This window comes from Semicossyphus pulcher, unplaced genomic scaffold (genome assembly GCF_022749685.1).
Source record: "Semicossyphus pulcher isolate SPU_LCO1_2020_fin unplaced genomic scaffold, fSemPul1.0.p SCAF_4, whole genome shotgun sequence".
Taxonomy (NCBI): domain Eukaryota; kingdom Metazoa; phylum Chordata; class Actinopteri; order Labriformes; family Labridae; genus Semicossyphus; species Semicossyphus pulcher.
In genome coordinates this window covers 23157893-23185878 of record NW_027211715.1, presented here as the reverse complement: position 1 = coordinate 23185878, position 27986 = coordinate 23157893, and the positions used below count along the sequence as shown (strand labels likewise).

The window sequence follows — 27986 nt, the reverse complement described above, 5'->3', positions numbered from 1 at the left end:
TTGCTGATGGTCTACCACTGCTTCGATCGGTTAGTTTGTGTGTGTTATTGTGTGGTGTTTTAAAGGGTTAGTTCGGTTCTGAACTAGCGTGTGTTACGACGTGTAACGAGACAGCGGCAGACCAGCAAGTCCCGTGTCCTGCGAGGTAAAATTACTGTTTTTGTGAATGGAGTCTGGTGTCTTTGAAGAGAGCAATCTAACGGCTGTTTCTGGTTAAACAAGAAACTCCTTTCAGCCTGTGTCAAAAGTGGTGTTTCCTCTGAACTCTCTTCTGTCTCATTCATGGTTCAGTCACGTTATGCGTCGGGCCCGGGTAGTTGCAGCCCAGCTCTCCTTCTTCGCTTTGGACTCAGTGAAAATCAACCGGCACCGCTGTTTTGTTGCGATGCATGACACTTTGATCTGATTGGCCTGTTTTTGATGCGATGAATTTGATTGATGTCTGGTCCACTAAATTTTCTTTCTAGCTCAAATATCTGTAGATAAATATTTTACTTAGTAACGGATGGATGTACAAATGTGGCGAATTCCTTTACTTCATTTAAAACATACTTCAGTAAAAGTAAAATGACTGACTGTACACACACGATTACAGTAACGTGAGTACTTGTAATTTGTTACTTCCACCTCAGTATCAGGATTTAGCCTTGTCTGAAAAACAAATCACAGATTTGCAAGACTTGATTCAAGAACAAGCTACTTTGCGTTGATTCCCCAGCTGCACAAAGTTGAACGTAGGTAATCTGATCTCATTTTCTCAAGATGGATTGCTTTCAGAGAAGTGCAGACATTTGAATGAGGTGGTGAAAGCAGCAGGGGGAAGGATGATAAAACAAAGTTAACTCAAACACTCTACCTGCGCACATCTGATAAGTTGGGCTGCACATCCGCCGGGAGCATCTCCACAGACTTGCCTCTGTTTTCTCACCTGATTTGCAGTGGAAACAACAAGCTGTTGCATGTTCCCTACAGCACTCCGAGTTTTAGCGCTGAAAGTGCACTGTGTAAAAAGCTAAAATAAGCTTTTAAGCAACAGAGCACCGTGGAGATTTTGCAGGTATCTGTGACCAGCGCCTCCCACAACCATCTGTTGATAGTGGAAGTCGGAGGAAGGAAGCGCAGGCAGAGCACGGTAGCTTAGTTACAGACTGGAGGAACAGGATGTCGGGGTGTGATCACACCAGTCCACTTTTGTTTCTTTTTTTACATTTATGTTGATGGAAAGTTGCCACAGCGTGAGTAACAAATGTATTCTCTGGAAATCTTGGCGCAGCGTCCTTGAGATTGAAACTTTTTCTATAGTTTAGAACTTTTTTGAATTGTGCCGAACTAATTATAAGCACAGAGGAGGCAACAGCAGCACTTGAAAAATGGAAAACAGAAGGGTTTCAGGAAGGGTTTGACATAGTGACAGCTATTTGTTACATAAATACAGTGCCTGTCATGTGACCCTTTTTTTCTTAATTCTGAGCCAAGCGAAAAAACAACATAAAATAAAACCAGTAGTGTGAGCTGAACCTTTAAAATGGATCTACAAGACTGTATTCTATCAAGGAGTGGATTGTCTAGGTGTCTAGGTGTCAAAAAGCCAACCGCAACGTTTCATCTTGTCAACTCCAACCTGTGTCAACATCAGGCTCGCTCACCCCAGGTGTCTCCGCTCATTTCCCCCTCCCTCTATCCGTTTTCACTTGTTTACCTTTCCTCCATACTGACATGCGCGTTCCGCTCCTGTCAAACGTGATCAAGATTAGCGGGCGGGGGAGAACTTGAGTGTCAGCTCGAGCAGGAAATGGGAGAGAAAGCTAGAGAGCAGCGCATCTCCCTCACCGACTGTCACATCTCATCTGATGTCCAGCGGCGCGTCACACCCCATATTGAATGAATCTTTATTAAGTGGGCTGACAGAGGAGAGCTGTGGGGACGCAGGCAAGGCACCAAACAAGGTGTTTTCATGTTACTGGCCAGAAAAGTGAGACATCTACATGGATCTGTTTTTAAAAAAGTGGCATTTTACGCAAACTTTCTAAGAAGAAAAGTTGTTTTCTTTAATTTCAGACCTTTAATTTGACAGATACTGAATCAATAAGTGATTAGAAGTGATTATGTTCCCTTAATTTCAGATACAGTCATGCACGCGGATGTTTTGCATCCATGAGGACCATTTTTGTTGTAGGATTAAAGAAAGGATGCAGGCAGGGCGTGTGTGTAAGGTTGGTAGAATTGAATCATGAATGGAGTTGCTGTGACAGTCTGGTTACATCACTTCAATCGGCAGAGTGTTGTGTCTCAGATTTGTAATTGTGAGAAGGTACCCTGTTGTTTCCGTCAACAGCGCCTGGTGTTTTAATCCACAGGAGGCCTTGATTTGTAAGTGGTGTGTGTACTCTTCAAACTATCGAGTTCGTTAATGGAGACACATCGAAAGGGATGTAGACGTTTTAACTGATTCATGCCCGTCTGTCTCTCCTCTTCCTTCCAGATTAAGTGTGACCAGTACTGGCCCAGTCGCGGCACGGAAACATATGGGATGACCCAAGTGACCCTGTTGGACACCATAGAACTGGCCACTTTCTGTGTGCGCACTTTCTCCTTGCACAAGGTAGGATGATTCATCTCTCACATTAACACGCACATTTGTACAACACTGCTGTTTCCATCTCCTCAGCCATTATATTTTCTATTTAATTGAGTAAATACAAACAAAAAGTTTACACAGGTTGAAAAAACGGCGTATGATTTAAAGGTAACTCTTTGTCCGCGTTGTCCTTCCAGTCTGCCCCTCTTACCTCGTTCAGATCTCTCTCTCTTCAATAGATCATCTGTTTATGCGCATCTGCCAAATTGCAGCACTTTGGTAAAGTGAGCAGAAGAGAAACTCAATATACATAATTGGCAGGCTGCTCTCATGCTCCTGTGCGCGCACACACACATATTTATACACAGAAACGCGCAGGCAGTCTCCACACGGATGAAACATTCTTAAGATGTAGGAGTTGCAGTCCCATGCGCACGTGCGGGGAAGGTGGCACACAAAAACACACACTGATTTACATAAATGAAGGACTGACACACAGAAGCACACCTGCAGATGTGAGTAAGGCACTTTAAAGTGCATGCAGATGCAGACAGACAGAAAGAAACACCAGCACATCAACATGCAACTTACTGCGTCTCACACACACCTGGTGGTCTTATAAAACCTGTAAGAAGAAATAAAGCTGACATTTCCACTTCCTTACATATAGCCCCATGCTTATGTCGCATCAGACTTTGGAGCGGGAATGCCAGCGGAAGAACGAACGCTAGAGCGAACCCATGATGGTAAAGATAGCAGCAAAGGTGCCGTGCAGCCCGCTGGTCTACATTCAGGGACATTTACATTCTGCAGCTCTCATACAATTCTTTCTCTATCTCTCCTCTCCCTCCTCCGTATTACTGCAGCCATTGCTGTGATTTCTCACTGAGCTGCTTTCACTTTATATCTCTGAAAAAAATGATATTTGTTGGATATCTGTGAGGCAGCAGAAGTATACAGACACACAAACACACAGACATATGGTGCATCTACAAAGCCGCCATCTCGGTAGCTATCCATATGTATGCGCTTCCTGCAGTGATGCGAAATTGTGTGTGCTGGTAAATCCTAAACTGAAAAATAAGGAATGTAAAGAAAACCAGCATCACATCCTCCGAGCCTGCCTCATCCACAGAAACAAGAATGTCCAAATAAAAAGAGGGAAAATAAGATTTAGGTCAGTTTGTTTTTAATTACCACACTCATTTATTCATTTATTCAGCGAGGGAAAAAAAACCTCTGTCAGGGAAGCAGAAGCACTGCATTGAAATGCAAACAGTACCTCCATTAGAGGATCTTCTTAGAGGAGAGGAGGACAGAAAGATGCAAGAGAGATTTTTTTTCCCCTCTCTTCTTCTTATCCATCGCAAGAATCTTCCTCTGGATCGCAGCTTGTATCTTTGATGCGTCAAGAGTTGAGTTTGAGGCGGGAGCTGACAGACGGCGGTGTAATGTGGGTGTTTGCTGCATGTTACTGTCGATGATCTGAGCAGCAGCAAGAACCAAGACATAATACCTGCACTGTTCAGCATGGAGAGGCTCATACTTAGTTTATTATAATGAGGCCATCTAATCAGCTCTGTATGTGTGAAATTGTCTCCCAAAGGAAAATTACACCCCGTTAGGCGATGCTGCATCAAAAGTGTGTTTTAAGTAGGAAACACTCGCCGCCCTTTTAAGGTAGCGATACAAAGCTGGTTTTTCTCTTCAAAGAGCACAACAGCAGTGGGGAGCCTCCGTTTAACATTAAATATTTAAACATGATATTCAACCAAAATATTGCTAAATGCTCAATTTTTATCCCAATTCTAACACATAACCCTGTCATAGCTGTGACTAGGCAGGTAAATAAGCTGTTAAAGCAGAACGCTGCAGAGAAAGACATCTGCTTATCTATGTAAAGGAATTTATTCTCCTGTGCAGGGGATATTAGGCTCAAAGAGATCTTTGTTTTGGGGCAGAGTATTTGCACAGATTAGAGGAGTAAAGTAAAGGTTTATGGCTGTAAAACTACAGACTATATACTTGTCAGGACCATAAAATGAGCATTAAACTGCCGAGAAGAGTGATCCATGTTTACACAAACCCCTCCATTTTGCTATATTTTGCTTTGACAGAAATAAAACCAGTCTGTCGATCACTTCAGCAACAGCAGCTTCATTTTTTATATATATAAACCGTCCACTCTTATTCTTTCCAGAATGGCTCCAGTGAGAAGCGGGAGGTGCGTCAGTTCCAGTTCACAGCGTGGCCTGACCACGGCGTACCAGAGTACCCGACCCCCTTCCTGGCCTTCCTCCGCAGGGTGAAGACCTGCAACCCGCCTGACGCTGGACCCATCATCGCACACTGCAGGTCAGTAGCAGTGTTTTGGTGTAACGGGGAGTCTACACAGGCAATGTATTTGAAGCGTATTTCTGACAAGCGTGTGCCAGACCAGAACAGCTCTAGTGTTATTTAATGCTGCAATCTCCACCAGCTGAGTCATTTTCGGCTGCTCCGTTCGTTTTACGCGTCATGTCTATTTTTCTCTTAAATTACCAGGAATCACAACGACCATTGGCTAACTTTAAGATCATCTTTGCTGTAGTCGCAGCCGGTGTAGATTGCAAAATAGATGCTGCGGTGACGCTTACGTGTTGCGCTCGTTCGTCTAACGCTACAGTGTCGGTGTAGATTCCCAGTAAGGGTTAGTTAAAGTACTAATTGTTGCTCTGGGATCCAAAGCGCACTGTTTTTAAACCTTTATGTAACTGGAATGTGGGTGCCCAAGTGGGACACTTTTATGTGTCCCTGTGGTCAGCTCGATGCAGCTCTTGGAGCAAAAATGAAGCGTTACTCTACACATGGAGGAGCTATCCTTTTTTGTGTGTGCGTCTATGTGCGTGTATGTTTATGCCCATGAGCAACCACTATTATACATTACATAACGCACATTATACAAACACATGCTCTCTTTCTTAGCAGACCTCCATCTTTTCTTTTCTCCACTGGTCACATCATCTTTCCTTTAAAGGCATCCCTTTTTTTTTTCCCTCCCTGCTTTTATTCTCTCCACCTCTGTCTCTTTTCTCCCTCTCCATGAAAAGCCTCGCAGTAATCCCTTCCCATCTTTCTTTCTTGCTTCTCCCTTTTTGCTCCTTAGCCCTTCCTCCCTTTACAAGCGATATTTCTCAAATGGCTTATTCAAATTGAAACCTTCCTTTTTGTCAAGATAAGAAGACTTCAGTGAGTCCAAAGCCCCGCACAATAAAACTGAGATTTGACAGCTTGCTTCGCCCAGTTTCCATCACTGTCCTCTTGTTGTTCCATCTGTCAATTTTAGCTGTTTCTATATCTCCTCTCCAGCTATCGCTAGATCTCTCTGTTTTCCTCTGCTACTCAATTATTTAGAGTGTAATGCCACAACAAATCTACAAGCATTACTGGACATGCATAATCACAACATGTGTTGACATGATCAGCAGTTACAATTTCCTTCCTCCAGCTCAAAAATAAATATTTAAAGCCACATCAGCCTTAGAAGACTAGAAGTAAGAGCAAAGGACACATGAATGTCTATTAAACACAGCTCTGTCCTTCCTCCCTCCTGTAGTGCGGGCGTCGGCCGGACAGGTTGCTTCATCGTCATCGACGCCATGCTCGAGCGGATAAAGCACGAGAAGACGGTGGACATTTACGGCCACGTGACGCTGATGCGCTCACAGCGGAACTACATGGTGCAGACGGAGGACCAGTACAGCTTCATTCATGATGCACTGCTGGAGGCGGTCGCCTGCGGCAACACTGAAGTGGCTGCCCGGAGCCTCTATTCCTACATACAGAAGCTGGCGCAGGTGGAGAGCGGCGAGCACGTCACTGGCATGGAGCTAGAGTTCAAGGTACAGGAAGCAGAGCAGTTTTCTTACCCTCAGAGTAAACTGTACTTCTTATTTACACTCATCAACTGTGATTGCACATGACAAAGTGTTCCAGACTTCTTTAATTACTACACAGGTCTGACATGGAAATTACAGAACATATTACCTGCAGTTTTTCTGCAGTTAGGTTTTGACAAATACAAAACACCAGGCACCAATTAAAATTTGAAATTACAGCTCAGAAACTCACTCCGATGGCCTCAAGCCAAACAAACAACATACTAATCAGATCTTAAATAGCAGACATGTTTGATCAATGTCTGTGAGCTTAATCATAACGGAATACTGACGAAGTAAATGCAAGTTCTGTGAGTTTTTAAGAAACTGTGAGCCCTCTAAGTGAGGCTCACTGCCAGCTCTATCTTCCAGGAAGTTATTTTGGATGCAAATCGAGTTTCTTTGACTTTCAGGTTTTTCTGCTCTTCATCATATCATGCAGGGTTCTTAATTGTTGGTTGCAATAATGGGTTTATGATGTGTAATCATAGGTTTCTTTGCATTTTGATACTTAACTAACAAAACATATGGTATCGTTGTCCTTGACGAGCAACTGTGTTGCTGGCAAGAAACTCAATGAGACTGGTGTACAAAATATAATAGATGATTACAGCAGCTGAATGGAGGAATAACATCTCAGTTGAATGAAGATAAAGTTTAAAGTAATAATCTGGAAGATTTTCATTAAAATAAAAGTCTGTTAAGTCACTCTCCATCGCCGAATAAGGTACCACAATGGTGATTGAGGCTATGGCCCACTGATGAAAGCCTTTGCATTTGCAGTATATAGTATTATCACAGACTGGGTGTCTGTGGTGACTTTCGCAGCAAACATCACAAGCGGCGCCCAGTTAGTGACGCGTTCTCCATCACCCAGCAGTGGTTGGTCTGCCAGAGAGGGTAGGCGGAGCTAAGCGGCTGCTTTTCCGGTCTCTGCAAGTGTTGCTAGGAAACAGTAATCTACTATGGCTGAACAAACAAAGAAAGATGGATGACTACAGATACAACTTCAAAAATAAGTGAAAATTCAAAGAAAAAGAAACAAACTCGAGTTACAAAGGGAGCCAACCGTGGACGCCTGGTTATCTGGGACGTATAACCCTAACTGTCGTTTATCGCCATAAGGTGTTGCAAAATAGAACGAAACTGAGAACTTCCAGATTATCAGTTTAAAGTAAGTCCATATATCTCAGACAAACTGTGTTAGGAGTCTGCAGTCAGGCTGGATGTCTCTTTCAGCTCTCATGCAGATATGATGGAAAATATGACGCAGTAAGCTTCCAGAGTTGAGAATTAGAGATAAAGACACTTCTCTTGATGCTGTAATACCTTCCAGCCTCAGGGAAGGAGAATATAGATTAAAGCAGCCAGATATTTGTCAGTTTGTACTTTACCTGCTGTCCACGAAATATAATCGCATAGCAAAACTCCCTCATTGTCTTGAGCCTCACTCTTCTATAGTTTAATTACTCAGATGCACACTATTGTATGCTTTGCAAAGCTAGAAAATGGAAGTATTGAGGCCCTCTACGGTTTGGCCACAGCGTTCATTCTGGAGGATTTGGAATAATATGCTTAAGCAAAGAAATTGGTTTTAATCCAGCAGGCACAAAACAAAGGATTTCAGCTGAAAGCAGGGTGAAATTGAGTTAAAGTTCGAGAGAGAAAGAGTGTATGCTTTCTCCGATAAAGTCATGACAAAGCAGCAGGTGAGGACAGAGAGCCGGGCACAGTGTTTACATAGATCTCCATTAAGGATCTTAACAATCATCAACTTACTTCCAGTCTGTATCTGCTGACCTTGAATTACACACACGCTCACTCTGTAAATCATCTATCATCTTCCCATCGCCATTCACCAACACGGCCCCTCTGCCAGGAAACAATAATAGTGCTGGTGTGTTTCGACCTTTTTTTTTTTCACCGGCCGCCGCACATCGGTGATGAAATCTCCATCGCCATCTGTAACAGGGATAATGCTGAGCTGGCGTCAGGAGTCAAACGGGGATTAATAACGTCCACGCTACAGTCGGAATAGAGAAGAGGAGCGTGTGAGAAGAGGGGTGGGGGAGCTAAGTAATTAATACTTGATGATGACAAATGGAGGTGGATGGCGGGGCAAGCGGAGGGAGGAACGTTTGGCTAATGAACAAAGGGACGACTGTATGCTAACGTGGCACTAAGGAAGTGATTCGACAGAATGCAGCACAAGTGGGACGGGTGGGAGGGGACCGTCACTCTCAGGTGGGGAACAGCGTTTGGCACGGAGTTTAGCTGTGACTGGTGGGATTTACAAGAGCTCAACAGGGAGAATGAAGCGAGATGAGGGACTTGTCTTAAAGACCGGTGATTTCTGGCATATGTGCACGAACATCGAGCACATTCAGGGAAATATATAGGCTACGCACACAAGATGTTTTATGCATGCAAGAGGAGCATTCAGCAGTATACAACACGAATCGCAACACAAACAAAAAAGGAGCCTCTTGGCTTGGAATAATCTGGTATTCAGCAGAGTTTTAATTAGGATCATGGACTGTGTATAAGAAGTTGAAGTAGCCCCTGGTTTCAAAAGTAAAGCCAATTTGAGGCTGTCTTAAATCTGCATTCCTTCTAACGGGCCAGCAGGGGGAGACAGGTTGCAAAAAGAAGTCAGATCGCATGAAACAGATGGGAGGCTGACCCTACCTCTCGGCTGATTTGTTCCAATGACTGTATATATAGATGGACGACGCGTCTCCATCTGCTCTCATTGTACGAATTGATGCCCCCGCCATAGGCATTTGGAGCCAGAGTTGCTCAGTAGAGATCGGCGGGTGTAGCCGCTGTAACCAGAAAAAAAGCAAGATCACGCACGTCGGCGTATTTAACAGCAGAACAGCTTCTTGTGTCAGTCTGAAGCAGACGTTCACAGATATGTAAACTTCAATGACTGCAGTGATTGTTTTAGTTACGTGCCCTCTCGCCGATCCTCCTCTGCTCCTAGCTGTCAATCATCCTTTTTACAGCATCAAATAACTAATTTAAACTAAACTTGTCAGAAACACTTGGACGTAAATCAGCATGATAAGAACTAACTATAATGACAGAAACCATGTTTGAGAAAAATGTATTTGATGTGTATTTTGATTTTATAGTTTGACTCATGCCCCATCTGTTAACATGGAGGAGGCGGGCTTTATGAGCTTTACTGCAGCCAGTCAGCAGGGGGCGATGGAGATGATTTGGCTTTACATTTAGGGAGCTGTCATGTCGTCCATCTTTTTATGCAGTCTGTGATTTGTTGTCAACATGTCCCTTATGAGTTTATGGTCTCAATCACTCGTTTAAAGTCGTCTTTAATGAAGTTTCATGTTTTGTAAATTACAGTCACCTTTAGAGTAAAATTGACGATAAAGCAAGGTTTGCTTTAGGGCACGGCTACCTGTGATTGACATTCATCTAAGCGCTGTTGTCCAAATATGGTCATTTCTGGTTCCACAAAACCAAGATGGCGACGGCAAAAAGCCACACTGGAAGCTTCAAAAGGAGGGTTCACAAACCAGTGGGTGACATCAGGGTGGCCATGTCCTCTTCTTGTTCTTTAGTACAGTCTAAGATTGGGATGCAATTACAACGAGGAAACAAAAAGGGTTCTTAAGCAGTTTGTTGGGCAACAGTTTGATATACATACACTGTATATTATTACACATTTATTTGTTTAAATTTCAATACAGTAGGGTCGTGGCTAGGGCACGTAAGGATTAGGATAATCACAATTTTATAAGCCCAATGTTCTGACACATTACACCAAATAAGATTATCCCTGTTGTGATGAGACGTGCTGAATGTATATCAGCTCACAGCTTCCAATTGAGAAGATATTCTGGCCTATAAATGGGAAAGGAGCTGGCAGGCGTGACCAGAGGTACCCTGGGTGCTTCTCTGCCCCGTTGGATGACGGGTTGCCAGGTTTGGCTGCGTTCCCCTGCGCCCTCGGCGGGTGTTTGGTGGTGTAGCTGAGGGGCCTCTTTAGCGCTGCCAGGCCACCTCAAGCCTTTCCAGGTGCTTTTGTGAAACACAGATCAAAGGGAGGACAGTAGCAAGGGATGATGGGAATGGAGGAGGAGAAGGGCTGGATGAACTCCAAGTGGCCACTGACACAGATATACTGGTGCTATAGGAGAATCAGTGAGGAAGAGAGGACAAGTGTACACTTAGTGTAGAAAACATATCTGCATTCCCGCCTTTTTGAGTGAGGTCAGTTGCAGCTCAGTCCTCTCTTTCTCCTCCCTCTTGAGATGCTGCTTGTGTCTTTTTCCGCCATGCCATCCTCAGTCTGTAAGGGGGCCTAGACAGTCTGAATAGGGTGTTTTCCATTTGCAGGCAAACGCTAACAAGCGTCTACACACACCCACACATGCACGAATACTTTGTTGAGCCGTCGAAGCCAAGAGGAAGCGATCATAAGACTTGCTGACCCACAAACTCCTACTGAGGTCCCTCTGATGACGACGGTGATGATGTAGCAGTACTGCCTTTTATTTTGATCATTATGCAGTGTTTGTGTGTTTGTACATCTGAGTCTATGTTTCATGCACACAGACCACACTGCTGTTATCAAAGGCACTGGTGACCCACTTTCAGTTTTCTGTTTCATACAGACTTGATTTAGGGGCTTGTTAGTCTGGGTGTTGGGCATATTTTCCATCCTTGGATCTGACCCCACGTGTCACAGAGGGGGTTAGAGTTTGTCAATTGCCCTCCCATAAATATTCTGTCGAAACAATGCCCCTTTAAAGCAGTGTCATCACCTATAAGGCAGATTAGATTGGGTTTGTTTCATTACATTCTGTCATTGATATACTCCTCTCTCTCTCGCCTTCCACTCCCTCCCTATATTCCCATTTCTCCGTCTTTTATCATCCTCTTCTTCTCTTCTTTCCTCACTCTCATCTTTCCTCTTTGTGCCTCCCGTGACTTTTGCCAATTCATCCCTCACCACTGTCCTTTTTTTCGATCTTCATTTCATCTTTTTCCCCCCGCATACATTTCATTCCGCACTTCCTGTATAACGTGTATTTTTCCCCCTCCATCTCATCTCACGCATCCCTTCCCTTCAATTGCTCTAACTATCTCTCCATCTTTCTCCTCCAGCGTTTGGCCAACTCCAAAGCCCACACGTCGCGCTTTATCAGTGCCAACCTTCCCTGCAACAAGTTCAAGAATCGGCTGGTGAACATCATGCCCTATGAGACCACGCGCGTCTGCCTGCAGCCAATCAGAGGCCTGGAAGGATCTGATTACATCAATTCCAGCTTCATTGATGGATACAGGTAGGAACAGAGAAGGCGGGAAACAGGAAAGCAGGATGAGTGTATGAGATGATGCCATCTGCCTTTTCTATTGCCAAGAAACTTCTTTAATAATGCTCGACATCATTAATTTCTTAAGTTTTGGATCATATGTGTTGTTTCCAAAATTTGCATCAAAAACTGATTAATTAAACAAAGTAGTTTAATTATGTTTTTTACTGTATACAGGCAACAGAAGGCCTACATTGCAACGCAGGGTCCTCTGGCAGAGACTACAGAAGACTTCTGGAGAATGCTCTGGGAGAACAACTCTACTATTGTAGTCATGTTGACCAAGCTGAGAGAGATGGGACGGGTAGGAGAGAAAAAACACACGTAAACACCAACATTTGATTTTTGCCATTTCTTAACCTCTATTAATGGTTGCTATTGTTTTGTTCAAACAGGAAAAGTGTCATCAGTACTGGCCGGCAGAGCGCTCAGCCAGGTACCAGTACTTTGTGGTTGATCCAATGGCGGAGTACAACATGCCCCAGTACATCCTCCGAGAGTTCAAGGTCACAGACGCCAGGGTAAGATTACCTGGATGTGTTGAATGTGGATTGGGTGGTGCCAGTGGGAAGAAGTAACAAGTTAAGACTGATGCAACAATGATAACAATAATAATCGTGACAAACATAGAATTTTGTTCAGAAAAAGAGGCGGAGTTACACATAAGTTGACATAAAAACAGTGGATTGCTGGGTAACCCCTGTTGATTGGTTGTGTATATATGACCACTCAATGACATGACACAATCACAGTTTTAAATAGAAACTTAAAGGGGGGGTATTATGCTAATTTCAAGCTTCATATTTCACTCTGTGATACCTATGGAGTAGCTTAGCATCATTTACAATTAGAAAAACTCAGTCAGCTCTGTCCCTTTAAGAATCCTCGCCCCTAAAAGCCCACTTCTGATTGGCCAGCTCTCCAAAGCCTGCTGAGGCTGCACTGCAGAAACAACTGTCTGAAACCTGGCGTTCACAGCAGCCTGCAGAGTTGGACTTTTTTAGCAGGGGATTACTCCAACATACTTTTACCTACAGCTTTGAAACTTCACCCACATTTAGTCTGGACATCCAACATTGTAAAATTATACATATGTCTTAAAATGTGAAACAGCATAATACCCCCTCTTTAACCATCAATAGTAAATACTAATCATCGAGTCTTCGACCCTCACTCACACACGTTCAAAGGTTATACAGGACAAATGTGTAATATACAGAGACACTTTCTCAGTAGCCTCCAAAGACCAGAATGCAATGCTCAACCAAAATAAGAAGTAGTTTTTGAAGCTGCACAGGCGACCCGCCCGTCACGGGAGATTAAGCAGGTTGAGCAGAAGTAAGTCACGTAAACACAGAAACATCAAAAGAAGATTTTTTTTCCTTCAAAACAGCTTTGATATTGAAATTTCCCTCTGTAGTTTGATGTGAAACAAGATATCAAAATGACTTAATGTGGAAAGTAACTGCATTCAAATATTAATGACAGTTCACAGAGCCAAAGTGACTTTTCTTGCCCTACAGTGTTTAGAAGCTACTGAACACCACTGTAGTTATCTTTTCTACCTCAGGATTTATTTTTTGGTCCAATTAAGTCGGACAGTTTGAAGCGGCAGCAGCAGAACCTTAGAGGAGAAAAAAAACTGCTTCCTCTCTTTGAAAAACAGGCTGACATATCCAAAGATTTCCCAGGCGGTGTGGCAGCTAGTTAGCAGTCGTCCTGTTGGTATTAGAAAAAAAAAAGGACGATATCTTTGCACACACACGCACGCACACTTTCTGCAGTGTGGAAATCAGACATAAATGCTGTTTAAGCTGGTATGCCATTGCTCCACACATACACAAACACTTTTTCATCCATACAGAACTCTGTGCAGGGTGGAAAATGCCTCTCGTACACACACGTATACACAGGCTCACTCCCTGCCACATGCTTATCTCCACGCTGATTTGCTATTCTCAGCACAAATAAACACACCAGTGCATATACACATCACATAAGCACACACACATTCAACACAAACGTACTTAAAGATTGTACGTTTTACCCCCCCCGTGACAAATCTAACACACATGCACACACTCTGTTCCGTTAGCTTGCGAGTGTTGGTGGTTTCCAGCACAAGATGGTACAGATCTGTTTAATGGAGTCGGAAAGTCGATGTGTGCAGCTGTGTGTGTAGAGCTGTAGGTTTTTAACTGATAGTGTATTCACGTGAGAGTGTACAGCATGTAAACCAGGTTTTACTCCACATACCATACATCACTTACATACATAAGTTAATGTGTTTATGTCTGACTACGAGTGTGTGTGCCATGCCTCCGCACAGTAATAGCACCGACTCCACGCCTCAACACTCGCATCTAGCGAGCCAGTCACGTATTTAATCACACAATTTGACACGCCGCGTGGGCCCTCAGGTTGTGTGTTAAATTTCCCCTCCCTTTTTTTTCCCTCCTCTCCTTTCTTTCTTCGGCATGCTTGCTTTGTTGCGTTTGTTGTCTCTGCCCCTCTTTCACTTTTAATCCACCTGCTGAGGCAAAATGTTTCTGAGATGAAAAACAAAGGCAGCGAAAGAATGAAAACATGCAATGCGTCATAAAACAGGAGACGCGAGTTGTCGTACAAATGAAGTAGGTGCATGGAACTTATTAAAATCCCAAACACAATTTGTTGAGTACAATGAACGCACAAGAATGCATGTTTGCAGGATTGGTGCAGAAACATATCGACAGCTAACATGCTGGCACACAGGACAACAGGACTTCACATTCAGAGCACAAGGATTCAATAGACAGATTATGTATATCCTTCTACATACAATGGCTGCATATGTCATGCATTCAGCATTCAATCTCCATCTGCATTTGGCATGCTAGCCAAAGAGGGGGATGGTTAGCTCATGTTGACAATTACAATAAATATAGTGCAGCCAATGTGACAATATAGAGCCTGAAAGGTATTTTACATGAACACATTTAGCATTAACTTAGTGTGATGTTTGTCATTTTTGACAGAGAGCAACATGTGTTCTTTTTTAAATCCAGCTTTAGTTTGTAGACATGATACTATTGTCAGATCATCCGGTTTATAAGTGCTTTCTGGGGTGGGTGTTCGTTAAAATGAGTTTGATTAATTCTACAGAATAGAAGGGGCACCCTATTTCGCTTGAGTCATCTACTTCAGGTCACTCAGCTTAAAGGGGCGATCCTCCCCTGGAAAAAGCCACCATCAGTCAAAGCTGGTGTTCTCTGTAATCGATAGAGGCAATAATATTTGACATTGGCGCCATAGCTGTGGAGAAAGTTGAACAAACAGCTTGTGGTTTCGCCCATTCTACATTCCTACAACACCCAGTGTGCATTGTGCCCCTCCCTATGAAAGGAACGGCCCAGCGAGAGACGTCGGAGTGAAACACTACTACATTTTACTGTATGTGTTTTTTTCAATTTAACACTGCAGACATCAGAGGCGGGTGTCCCAGATTGTGAAATTGCATTTTTTTCCTACCATAATGGCATTAGTTCCCCATAATAGCATGATAGGACTGAGGTTGGAATTTGGCGATCTGGCCCTTTCATCCACATGTTCAGTATGCTGTAATCAGAGGCATGTAATTGCACCGTACATGTGTGCAGTTCCTCGTATGTGTTTTTCTAACCTGTCATGTTTTGTATTATCAAGCGCAACAAACAAGTGCAGAAACTTTGCTATATAGACAACGTGATACTGCCGAGCAAAAGTCAGTTTTACAAATATTATCAAAGTTATGAAATATGTCCCTCTCAGGAAAGACACATGATGTCTAAACTGCAGCCTGCTGCACAGACGAGTCAGAAACAACCGCAGAAATGAACACCTGGACGTTTTAATTGCTGCTGGCATCAAGCAGACAGCCAGAAATACTCCGCTCTGCCTACTTTCTGAGAAGTGTTTTCTCTCCAGGAAAACTTCAGGAGAACTTTCTTCATAAAGACATAAGTGTCGGCTGTGCATTATCAGACTGGATGATCATCTCTCTCAAAATAAAGCAGATGTCTACATTTATGTATATAGATGCTTTTGTTTGCATCGGGAGCAAGTGCACCACTAAAACAAGTTTCTAAGAATCAATATGAGATTAAATTGTGAAGATTGACGCTCTGACTGGCGGGCTTGTCATTTTCTGTTTGTTTTCAATTTTCATTGTGCAATCCCACCTTCTGCTCTCTTAGTCCTCTGTTTTTGCTTCTTACCTCCATCGCTCGGCTCATCCATCAGGTCGCTGTATCGATCGCATCGCAGGATTATCCTATTCAACATGGTGTCTGGGAGAAGACGCTTGTCATGGCTGATACACTATTGATTAGTTTTAACTAGGACATACTCATGTCACACACACACACACGCACGAAACAAAATAACGGGATAAAACGGAGACGATTGGCAGAGGACACACTGTCCCTGCTCGGTGAGATGTGGGTGTCATTGCTGTATTATTGTTATGGAGAAAAACCAAAAAGTTTCATTTCAAAAGACAATTAATTAGACGCCTATAGACTCTGTTTTAGAGTTGCTTCATTTGATGTTCTTAAAAGGACCCAAAGAGAGTGGGTGGGTTGGTTGGGTGGGATTGAAACAACAATCTCTGAAAGTAATGATGCATAACTTTGCATCAAAGTTCCCTCTGAAAAATCATCTGAAATAAAACGATCCTCCTAATCAGGTCTTCTCCACACAAACCATTGCGTTTGCTGCTCTATTCTAACTGACTTTTCTATGTATTTGCAGGATGGCCAGTCCAGGACAGTAAGACAGTTCCAGTTTACTGATTGGCCGGAGCAAGGCGTGCCCAAATCTGGGGAGGGATTCATTGATTTCATCGGCCAGGTGCATAAAACCAAGGAGCAGTTCGGACAGGACGGACCAATCTCTGTCCACTGCAGGTAAAAGGCCGCACTGTCATGTTGCATCATAATTTCTGTTCTGCACAGTGTTAAAGATCCAAGATGCATAACATAAACTTTATTTAACATATTGTAACACAGGTTTTCTTTTAAAGAGGGGCGTGATGTGCCTTATTTGTAGGCACTGCAAGACGTTTGTCTCAAACCGCTCTCTAAAGACACGCTTTCCTCCTTGAAAGAGACAGAAAGCTTTAAGCATCAGACAAGATTAAATCACTTCTTAAGGTGGTTATTGTTTTGCAGCTGCACCTCCTGCGGTGCAGCTCTAACAGCATCATCAGATACAATCCCTCCTCTCCATTTTGCCACCGCAGTACTCTACCCCTGCACCTCCACAGGCCTCCATCTCCTCCATAATTGATAAGGCTGAGATGCGGCTTGGCATTTGCAAAGAGGAGGCACATGAAATGATACGGCCATTCTTTTTGGGTTTTATGATCGCTCCGCGTTGCATTTTTCATCACCTCGGCTGTAGCTTCCAAGGTAACCTTCATCATTAACTTGGCACGCTGGGCTCGGGTAGAAACTGATATTTGGTAGCGGTCTGCAAATCCTCAGCAAATACTCATAATATTCTTATTAATCAATAGACCTTGAGTGGGATCCATCTGTATGAGGTGTTAGCTTTTTTTTGCCGGACAATTGACGCCTTTGATTGTCTTGTTTTTGTGCGCTCAGCAAGAAGAAAACAGCTTGTGTGTAAACTCTGTAATCATAGTTTGATTGGCATTCAGAAGCTTTAAGGCCACAACTGTTCCCTCTTCCTTTGAAAGCCACTTTGTTAACAAACAAAGGTGTTAACACGCTGAATAATTTCCTCGCTGTCTCTTTAAAAAATGCTTTACTTTTGGAGCAGAGTAGGTGTCACTTTTTCTGCCGCACAGGCGCCATGACATCATCAAACATAACATCACCTCGCCTGTATTAAAAAGCAATGATGTCACCAGCCATGAAATGCCCCCGAGGGAGTTGTAAGATGTGTCAGGGAAGCTCCAATAAGACTGAGTTATTCCTCCCTTCTACGAGGCCGTTATTGGAGGGGGGGGGGGGAGGGAGAGAGACGGCTTAAAGCAAAAGGAGCAGTTATTACAGGAGGTAATGTCGGGCGAGAGTAATGGAGGAAACTGGCCTGCAAGAGCCACACGATTGTGTTGCATGCGGCTGCCAAATGAACACATTTAAGTGAACTTAATTTTCAGAGCAACATAAGAGGCTTAACGCAGAAGTTCTGCAGCCCAAAGTGAAGTGAATCAGAAGAATTTGGTGCCTTTAATTGACTTCTTAAGTCACCTGAACTCACAGGTTTGTCTCATTTTATACATTTTAAAAGTGTTTCTTTAAGAGTTGGTGCAGCTTTGTCTTAAGACGTATATTTAATTTTGCAAAGTAGTTTCTCTTAAGTAGTGATTTGAAAAAACAAATGAAACTTTGCTTGGTGTCTTTGTCTGTCTCTACTGTACCCACCTCCTGCTCCTCTCGATCATCCTCCTCCTCCTCCTCCCTCCTCCTCCTTCAGGCTTTTCATCTCCGAGTGGAGAGCTTATGCCTTCCTTTTCTCTTACTCTTTCGTCTTCTGTCACCGGCCTTCCCCGTCTGTCATCTCTCTGTCTGTATTTCTTAATCCCCCCTCTCTCTCTCTCTCTCTCTCTCCCTCTTTCCCTCTGCATCCATCCACCCATCCATTCTCCCGGCCCTCCTTTCTTTCTTTCCACTCCCACCCTCTTTTCTTCTCTCTCCTCCTCAGCCACTATCTAATAGACCCACATGCTTTTTGTCATTAATTGCCTGATTACTTCCTGTGAATGGGGACACCAAATCCTCTCAGTCTGCAGCGGCTCGGCGAGCCTTCAGATTTAGAGAGTCGATCTTCCTGGAGAGAGAAAGAGAGAGAGAGAGGGAGAGAGAGAGGAGCTCTGAGTGAGTTTAAGAGTCCATGTGACAAGCTGTGACCGACTCCCTGGAAGAGGCTTTGGGGTGGGCTGAGATACACTGCAGCGTGGGGGTTGGCAGTGGGTGGTAGATGTGGGTGTGTGCGTGTTTGAGCTGCTTGTTCTTCTTATCATTAGGCTCAATAACGTCTGTGTTAGTTATTATTTTAATTTTCATGAATTGATACAAGTCATCTTTTGTCCTACGTCTAGTTTTGTCCTTAAACACACACACACACACACACACACAAACCAAAAGTGTCCACAGCTTTCACTCTTCACTCAACAAAATAGCATCGGAGGCTGGAAGAAGCCCGAATAAATCTGTTGTCATATCAATTATTGTTCCATTGCTGAAGTGGAAGTCATTTCACAGCAAAGCAGCTTAGAGAGGCAGCTCTCAAGTATTTCAGGATCTGAGTTAAGACTCAGGCTGTATTTCTGGAGAGAGCAGCAGCAGCAGGCTGACTTCTCCGACACATGGGAGGGGCTTAATGAGACAAACTGTTTGGCTGTTTGTGTGCGTGATTTGGAGTGCGTCTCTGTGTGTGTGTGTGTGTGTGTGTCCTTGAGGGCTCATTTGGTGTTTGACGAGGAAGTGGGCGCACATCAAAGCAGATTCGGAGCGTTCTGAGATGCAAATTGCGTCCTTGTCTTCGTCACCATTGCGTTACCCTGCCACAGGATTTGTGGTTGGCAAAGTTTTCCAATGGTTGGCTCTGGTGCAAACGGATATGCAAAATTGCCCAGTGCAGCTTTAGGACCGATTCCTGTTGTAGATATAGAAGGCTGTTTAGAGGAAATGTAGGATCTAGGGTAGTTAAATATCAGTCTTATTTTGCAGGTGAGGACACATATTTCCTGAGCCCAATAAACCTACTATTAAGGCTCTGTGTGTATGCATTTTTGTAACATCCAATTCACTGTGTCGTGATGTGCTTTCAGTGCCGGCGTGGGCAGGACCGGAGTCTTCATCACCCTCAGCATCGTCCTGGAGCGAATGCGCTACGAAGGCGTGGTTGATATCTTCCAGACAGTGAAGATGCTCCGGACACAGAGGCCAGCCATGGTCCAGACTGAGGTCAGAGTCCACACAAACACACACAAAAATAAAGTGCTTGTAGTTTTAGGAAACATGTACCATATTTTACTGACTATGTGCTTGAGGATCGAATCAATAATATGTTGGTTAGTCTTCTTCTACAATTACCGTAAAATCCTGAATATAAGTCACAGTCTGTTTTTGGGGGTATCCCAGAGGGAAAAGGTTTTCTATGACTATTTATTTATAAAAACGTGTATACAAGTTATTTCAACACTATTTCAATTTATTTTTATTTAAAAACCCATTTAAATTACAGCCATCTGTTTTCACCATGTCAAGTTTGCTATCCTGCTAGCTATCGGGGCTGTAGCTAGCGGTAGCTGGCAGCCTACGGTAACGTTAATTGTTGTGAGGGGGGCTGCTGCAATGGCGATCATGACGGTGCATGTCCGTCACGAAGCGTTAGCAACAATCAAGTTACAGAACTTCGGCATGTCGGAAATAGGAGAGGTTGTAGCGGTTTGCACCTGGACACAGTTTAATGCGGAGATGTAAAGTCACTGCTTAACAACCGGATAGCGCCATCGTCTGGGTAAAATGCCGTAACACAATAACATACCTCTCTGCCTTTTATACTGGTATATTGGTTGCACCGGTATATAGGACGCAGCCCACTTTTTAGGTGAAAAAAATGTATTAAAAGTGCGTCTTATACACCGAATTTTATGGTACTGAAATTGCCTAAAGTCAAAAGTTGTGAGTTTTGTTTCTGATGTGTTTTTGTGTATGTGTGTGTTTCTCCCCTACAGGATGAATACCAATTCTGCTATCACGCAGCTCTGGAGTATTTAGGAAGCTTTGATCACTATGCAACGTAAAAAGCCATCTCTTCCCCCCAGAATCCTGTCGCCCCCCTCAACAGTCTCCTGAGCCATAGAAACTTTGAAATTTGAAACGACGACAGCAGACGACGATAACCCCATCACTAATTAAGACACACCAACCAGGATCCTATTGTAGATTTTTAGAAGAAGACGCCCAACGAAACACATTTTAGTATAATTCCAATTCGACAAAGAGACCCTTCAGGAGGAACAATTGCCCATCATCAGGAAAAGAAAATCCTCATCCGGAGAGGAACCAGACATTGTGGCTCAAGCTGTGGGGTGGGAATCGATCAAAGTGTCAGACTGCTTACCTTACCTCAAGTGTTTCAATGTGGAGGACATTGTAAACATTCGTGGACATTTCTCTTCTCAAAAATATCTTCGTGATACAACAGCAACAAGCAACAGATAATGAAGGAGAAGGCAACAGCAAAAATCAACGAGAGGCAGATGGATGTAGCCAAGATGGCAAGACTTTCTTGCTCTTTTGATATGCCTTGGTGTAAAAGGGGGTTCAAGTATTTCTATACACACATTTTTTGAGTGATATCCAGAGAAATGACCAAACTGTGGTTGCCTGTGTGAACACAAACGGTTTTCCCAAAACTCTGGTAAGACAAAAAAATCTAAACAGTGGAACTGGCAAGAGAACTCTCCCATCTGGCATCAATTAAACCTGGAGTTTTTTACACTAATGATATGCATAATTTGTGTGGAAAAGCACTCAATTATTAAAGTATACATCACACATGCCTGTACTCGAGCACTAAGAGCTTAGGGGAGGCTCTGTCAGTGGTCGGCAGGAAGTAAGCAGCAACACATATCTTAAGATCTGTTAGTTTCATGAATTGTGAACTTGTAAAATCAGCATCTCAAGCCAGGTTACCACGGCGATGTTGAAAAGTACCACGGTGTATTAAAACAGTGCACCAGAGGAGCGGAGGGAAAACGTCGGCTGTTGCAGGTGCCGCTTGGTTGTCTTCAGGTGGACAAGGTGGGAGATATATGGCAAATACGTGTCCCATGATTTTTTACAATCACGCCTCTCTTTGGAACCATTGCATCATGGGGCTTCAGCGTTGACATCCACCACAAATCTGGTGGTGGAGAAGCTTTGGAACAAACGGAACAACCAGACAAGGATTGCCTCAGAGTCGGGGCTCTCTTTGTGTACAGTGACCAACGCTCATCATCATTGAACTTTTTTTGTCTTATGAGGAATTACCTTTCTTTGTTTTTACTTTCTGTCAAAACCAAACATGCTGCTTATCTCGTGTATGCTGTACGTGTGTGACTCTTGAGGGAGAGGAAACTGACAAACAAAAGATGCCGGCTCTGCTAACCGCTCGCGCCCAGGCGGGCATGACTGAAAGCGCATCCACGTGACAACATCATCCACCAGTCTTTCCCCCCCCTCTCCTCTTTTTTTTTGTTCCTGCCTCCTCTATAATCATCTATTCATCGTATAAGACACTGAAGAGTGGCAGAGGCCTGTTGCAGTGACAAAGCTGTACGTTCATGTGGTTGAAAAATTGGCCTTCAGCTCCACTGTTTGTGTGTGTTTGGTAACAGGAGGATACACAGTAGTTGCTTCGGTTTTTGTCCTCTGTTTTATAGATGATGTCTCTGTGGGTGCCACAAGCCGAACCAGGCGGCCATGTTGGATCTTGACGCCATGATGTGATAATGAAATTCTTCGGTACTTGCACATCCCTATGAAAAAAAAAAAAAGAGAAGAAACTTGAATCAAATACTCCAAAAACATCTGCAGGTTGGATTTGAGGCACTGATGTGTGTCACCAGGTTTTATCGCGAGGTCAGTGCTGCGGTCGAAGACGAGCGTGCGGATTCTGCGAAGGTTTCCGATGGGCGTGCACAAAAAAGCGAGCGCGATGGACAGAACTGTGTGTAATCTTTCTTATTTCCAAAAAAGCCTTATTGTTCTTGTAACATTATGAAAACATTAATGTTGTATTATGACGACTTATTTTACATGACATAGTTGACTTTTTATTTTCCTTTTGCTTTAGTTTTTTAACAGAGACGTTGTATCACATTTTTTTAAAGATTAGCCGGAAAAAGATGAAATGCTTATTTGTTCATATTACGTTAAAAGACATTCTATTTTTTCACTGTAGAAAAGTTAAGTATAACATGTGTGTGTACGTGTGCATATATGTATGTACGAATATATATACTGCACACTCACACATGCATATATATTTAAAAGCAGAATATAAAGATATATCCAAACACTTAGTATTAATTCAACTTTTCTCCTCATCATGATTTCTTTTTATACCAGCCAGTGCTCATGTTTAAAAATCTGATTTTTATTTGTGTTTTTTTTTTACTCTGAGAAACCTCGCGTGTTCCTCGAGAAAAGGCTGAGGTGACGTCAGCGGGACACACTATGACTAAATCCTCTGCTCAGCTCACCTGTTTTAACTTCTGCCCGCGGGGTAGACCCAGTGCCGATGAGGAGATGCCATTTTTAAACCTTGTTGAGATTCTTTATTATCATTAATTTGTAGGCATTAGTATTCTTTTTTATTTTGAGCAACTGTTGAATGATGAACTGGTCTTCGAAACATCTAATCAAAAACTTCATAAGTGAGCTTTTTGTTACTCTCTATGTCAGCCCAACTTGACGTACTGTACCTCGTATGATCGTGTACAGACTATGACCCTTGCAGTTTCTAAGATAATCTTCTAATTTCTTTTTTTTTTACTTTGATTATTTTCAAACATAACGTGCTCATTCATTTTGTTAGATATCCACTATGAACTAGAATATACCTGTAAATAAACAAATATATAGATTATATGTATTTGTATCATTTGACCCTCAAGATCTCATACTTTAAGTGGGAACAGACTTACAAAGATGGACGTTCTGCTCATATCCGACTTCCTGGTGCGTAAAGCCTGTTTTCTCTCCTTCTGAGATGTTCTTTCTCCAGCCCTGCTCCCTGCTCTTTAATTACCACTCACTTTTTTTCTGCCTTTAATTTCCCCTGCTGGAGGTTACACTGGGAAACAAGCCAGTTCCTGTTCTCACACCTATAGCCTCAATGAGGGCATGAAATTTGCAACAGTGATCTAGCGGTAGAGTTTAGCTAAGGATGGAAAGTTAGGCTAAGTGCCGAACCAAGCCTACAGGATGGACTTTCCTCTTTTGCGCCATAAAACTTGAGTAACTAGAGGGTTTTAAAAGGATGCTGTTTAAAAAGTTGGACCTTAAAAGTCTCAAATTCCAACAAAAAAAGTTGTTTATTCTAAATCTTCTAAAATAGCGCCCCGGGTTGTTCTTTATTCCTCCAAAGACCCAACCAATCAAAGGGTCCCTTTCTGTCCAACTCTCCAAAATGCTAAGGTGATGCAAGGAGAAATGCAGCTATACTAACGGCCATTCATAGTTCAGTTGCAACATGACATGCTCATTTATTTTCTCCCTTCATGTCTAAGCTTTGTATGGAACCCATCTGTGTTTTTTGTTCAGCCATGTTTCCTTGTGGGATGCAGAAAGAAATCAGGACTCCATGAAACAGAGCAGTGCGATGCAACCAAGGGAAGACCAAGACAACCAAAAACTTGCTGCAAATTCACATTTCCAGCACGTCATTTCTGAACAGTGGGAACCTTGCGATGTTTCATAACGAACTAAAAGACCGAACTGAAAGTCTTTTGGAGCTCAAAAACAGACTGGCAAAATGGCCCGTGGAAGTCTTTGGAAGCTTGTGCAATGTGTTACTCTTTTGACTTCATGTTAAGATCGTAGACTTTTGAAAAACAGCCGCCAAATTTACTGGAATATGTCACAGAATATTTGGGGGATGGGGGAGGGGACTAACAAAAAAGCAACACTAACAAAAAAAGACATCAAGAAGAATAGAACATATACAGAACATACCGACGAAATGAAAAGAACCCAAACTCAGCAAAATAGTTTTTCCTTTATATGAAGGCCAAGAGCTATCACTTTCAAACTGTTACTTCTAACTGAAACAATAATTGGTTTAAAGCCACTGTGTATGTAGATATGTTGACTTTGTATTAAAGAAATGTTGTCTGAAAACCACTTTATCTTGTGATGTTATTGTCCAGTACATTATTACATGTAATACTGTGAATCTTCAAGATTTTTCCCCTCATGTCCGATTGTCTAGTTTCCAATATTCCTATCATAGAATGTATATAAGTGGACGTAGCGATCAGTCGTTTTTTCAGGTTTCCGGTTGGGAATTTCTGACGTTGCAATCTTGGTATTTGGGGCGTGGAAGTGACCATATTTGGACGTAAAGTGGAAAAACGCTACGCTTCTATCCTGATTGACAGGTCCCTGTCGTAGCAACTGGTCAACCACAAGGTAACCGTGCCCGAAAGCATACTGATGTTTTTTTTACTCTAAATGAGACTTGGTTTACAAAATGAACATCAGGATTAATTAAACAAGACTTAAAACTAGTGGACGAGACCAAAAAGTCATTAGGAATATGTTAACTGAGGAATAGGGTTATTTTCTCATAGACTCCAATTCAATTGGACTTCTTTATCCAATCAGTAGAGTTGCGCCCTGCTGGCCATTTAAAGGACTGCACCTTTAAGGCACTTCACTTTTAAGACTCTAAGGTTACGACCACTTCTTTTATACAGTTTTTGGTTACCTATCTGTGTGTAATATATACATAAGAGTAGTTATATTGCTATTTTCTTGCACCAACACGTCCATCATATATTACACTGGAAACTACAACGGACAATCTGTGCTACAAGAGCTTGCAGGACAAGTGATGAGGCTCGCAGATGGCGCACTTGGTTTGTTGATAGATAGCTTGATTAGCTTCCTGCTCTATTTGTCCACCAGCCTCTCCACAAACATATCCCTGAGTGTCCTTAAGCCCCTCTTCAAGCTTGATAAATGCCACCCAGACAGGCTGATATTGGTGCGGCGGTAAACCTTCACCTGGTGGTATTTGCTCTCACATCTGTCCTCAAGTGAGGCTCATCAGATATCTAGGTAACTTCAAGGTAGAATGGCTGCAGATGAAAGGAAAATGTTGGTACAACACCATGCTACATTTGCTAAATACTAGCCTTGGATGAATGTGGATAAAAATGGGGCAAACTATGGGACAAACATGTAAGTATTTTATTTAAAAACGCATGTAAGTAATGGTGTTTCTGTTCAGTTAGAGTGCACAGCAATACGATGTAGTCGTGAAAATGGGTGTGGAAGCGTCATTATTATAGCCAATGTACAGGGTATGCAGGATGTTAAATAAAGTAGTCCCACGTTCACCCCATTTTCACTACAGCTAGTTACAGAGTAAACAGACTGTAAAGAAGAGTAGTCCCATGTTGACCCTGTTTCCACTACAGTTATTTTGTGGTTACAGGGTACACGGTGTAACATAAAGTCTGATTAGCCTGTTCCAAATGTAATTACAAAGTATGTAGTATGGGCATGCTGGCCAAAACCTTCGACTATGTTATCTATAATGTAGGTACCCCGCTAGGTGCACATTTGTTTGCACATCCCTCTTCATGACTGATTCACATGTGTGTAAGCTGCACATGATGTTCCAATGAGCTCCTCGTTACCTGAAACAGCAATCTGTGACAATATCCTGCACAGTCACAAGAGTATTGTCATTTATTAAAGGGTAATATACGCAGAATGGCACTCCGTTTCAAGGATGATGTTCCTAATTGTCTGCTCAGAGAGCTGTGTTTCAGTCCATTCTTTTCTAATAGTGGCGAGCCAACAGAGCGAGTGTGAGGGCAGGCGAGGAAGTGAATTAGGGCGGTGATTATGCAGTGATTCAGACAGCAGCTCATTAGGACCCAGCTAAGCAAGCAATCAACGAATCGATGTGACAGTGGACCCAAAAGCCACAGAAATTTGTAATAAATGGCAAAGCGATAAATTGGATTATCCACAGCCCCGTGGCCAAGCTCTTTCTGTTGCAAATGACAAATCAATCCAATCACGCCACGAAAAAAAAGCCAAAAGAACCCGAGAAAGTGGCCTCGCGTCGCACCAGCTGTGGAGGTGATCCGTCTGAGATGTGCCATACTAAGGTTGTGGTTTTCCAGAGGTCATTTCTGTATGATATCCAGAGCTCTAAAATATTCATGACAGACCATTAGCTGTTTATGGCCACCTTTTATAACAAGAGATTTACCGACATTTGAGCTTCAGCCAGAATACTAAAGGTGTCACAGGGGTGCGATGCCACATGCCTGCTGATTCACGGAGGAGAACGCCGCTCTGCGACGACGCGGATGATGATGCAAATGAGCCGCCGAGGAGCAATAATAAATAAATAAAATGTAGAGACAGCAGGATCCCTTCTTACCTCGGGGTTTTTCCAAGTACAAGTGATGGATCTACAACGTTCACTTGTCAAATCGTGATCCCTGAATGTCACTATCATGACTGCTGAGGAGGGATCACAGGATGAGGAAGCAGTGATGTGACAATGATGGATGAAGAAAAGCAGATAGATAGATAGATAGATAGATAGATACATAGATAGGTAGACAGATAGATAGATAGATAGATAGATAGATACTTTCACTCGGTTCTTCTTCCCATCTTGAGGAAAATTCAGACCTGTTTTTTCAAAAGGCTTTGCTGCCATCTGCTGGATCTTATGAGTAATTTCAATATCATAATTTACTTTCATTGACTTACACATTCAGTTTTGATACACCACAAAAAAAAGGTGTTAGTATCAGATTAAGTTTCACTCTAAAACCAGATACTTTAACGTACATAACATCCACACTGTGAGAAGCATCCTGAGTGCTGTATTTCTCCTGCCGCCCGCCTGTTTGAGCATCTGCCAGCAGTAAACGTTGGCATTTTAAAACTGTGACTCCCGTGTTTATGCCGCCGTGCTGTTATTTCCCATCATCAGTTTTATGTTCCCTCCGTCCTCTCCGTCTCTCTGTTTCCCGCCTGAGCTCTACCCCTGACTGATTGCTGCTATTAAAACAGGTTCCTGTTGGAGATTGAAGAAGGGATACTCTCTCATTTCCCCTCTCGCTCTCTGTCTTTTCACTCACTTGTCCTGCCCTGCTCTCATCCACCATTACTGTTTCTTCCCCTCTCTCTCTCTACACTGTAAAAGCCCCACTTCTCTGTTTATGTTTAACAAGGAGCAAAGCTGGCGGCCTTGTTCCAGGGATGGCTGTGCTGATTGACCTCTCCACGCCAGAGTGAAATATGTCTGTAAATACAAGATGGACCACCATGAACTTTGGTACAGAGACTCATGGTCCCAGCAGGATGAATCCTGGTTTAGTTTTACTAACTTAAGGTCTTTCTTACT

General features: G+C 42.9%; 1 protein-coding gene across 1 annotated transcript in view; it reads left to right on the top strand.

Annotated features, from left to right (window-relative positions):
- Positions 1-24727, top strand: part of ptprsa (protein tyrosine phosphatase receptor type Sa) — a 237093-nt gene extending 212366 nt beyond the window's left edge. Inside the window, exons 27-35 of the mRNA XM_069679489.1 lie at positions 2483-2602; positions 4779-4933; positions 6174-6459; positions 11632-11810; positions 12018-12144; positions 12236-12361; positions 16611-16765; positions 19660-19795; positions 20569-24727. Of these exons, the coding sequence (XP_069535590.1) occupies positions 2483-2602; positions 4779-4933; positions 6174-6459; positions 11632-11810; positions 12018-12144; positions 12236-12361; positions 16611-16765; positions 19660-19795; positions 20569-20637 (1353 nt within the window). The 3' untranslated portion in view covers positions 20638-24727. The remainder of the gene's footprint in view (positions 1-2482; positions 2603-4778; positions 4934-6173; positions 6460-11631; positions 11811-12017; positions 12145-12235; positions 12362-16610; positions 16766-19659; positions 19796-20568) is intronic.
- Positions 24728-27986: the final 3259 nt, after the last annotated feature.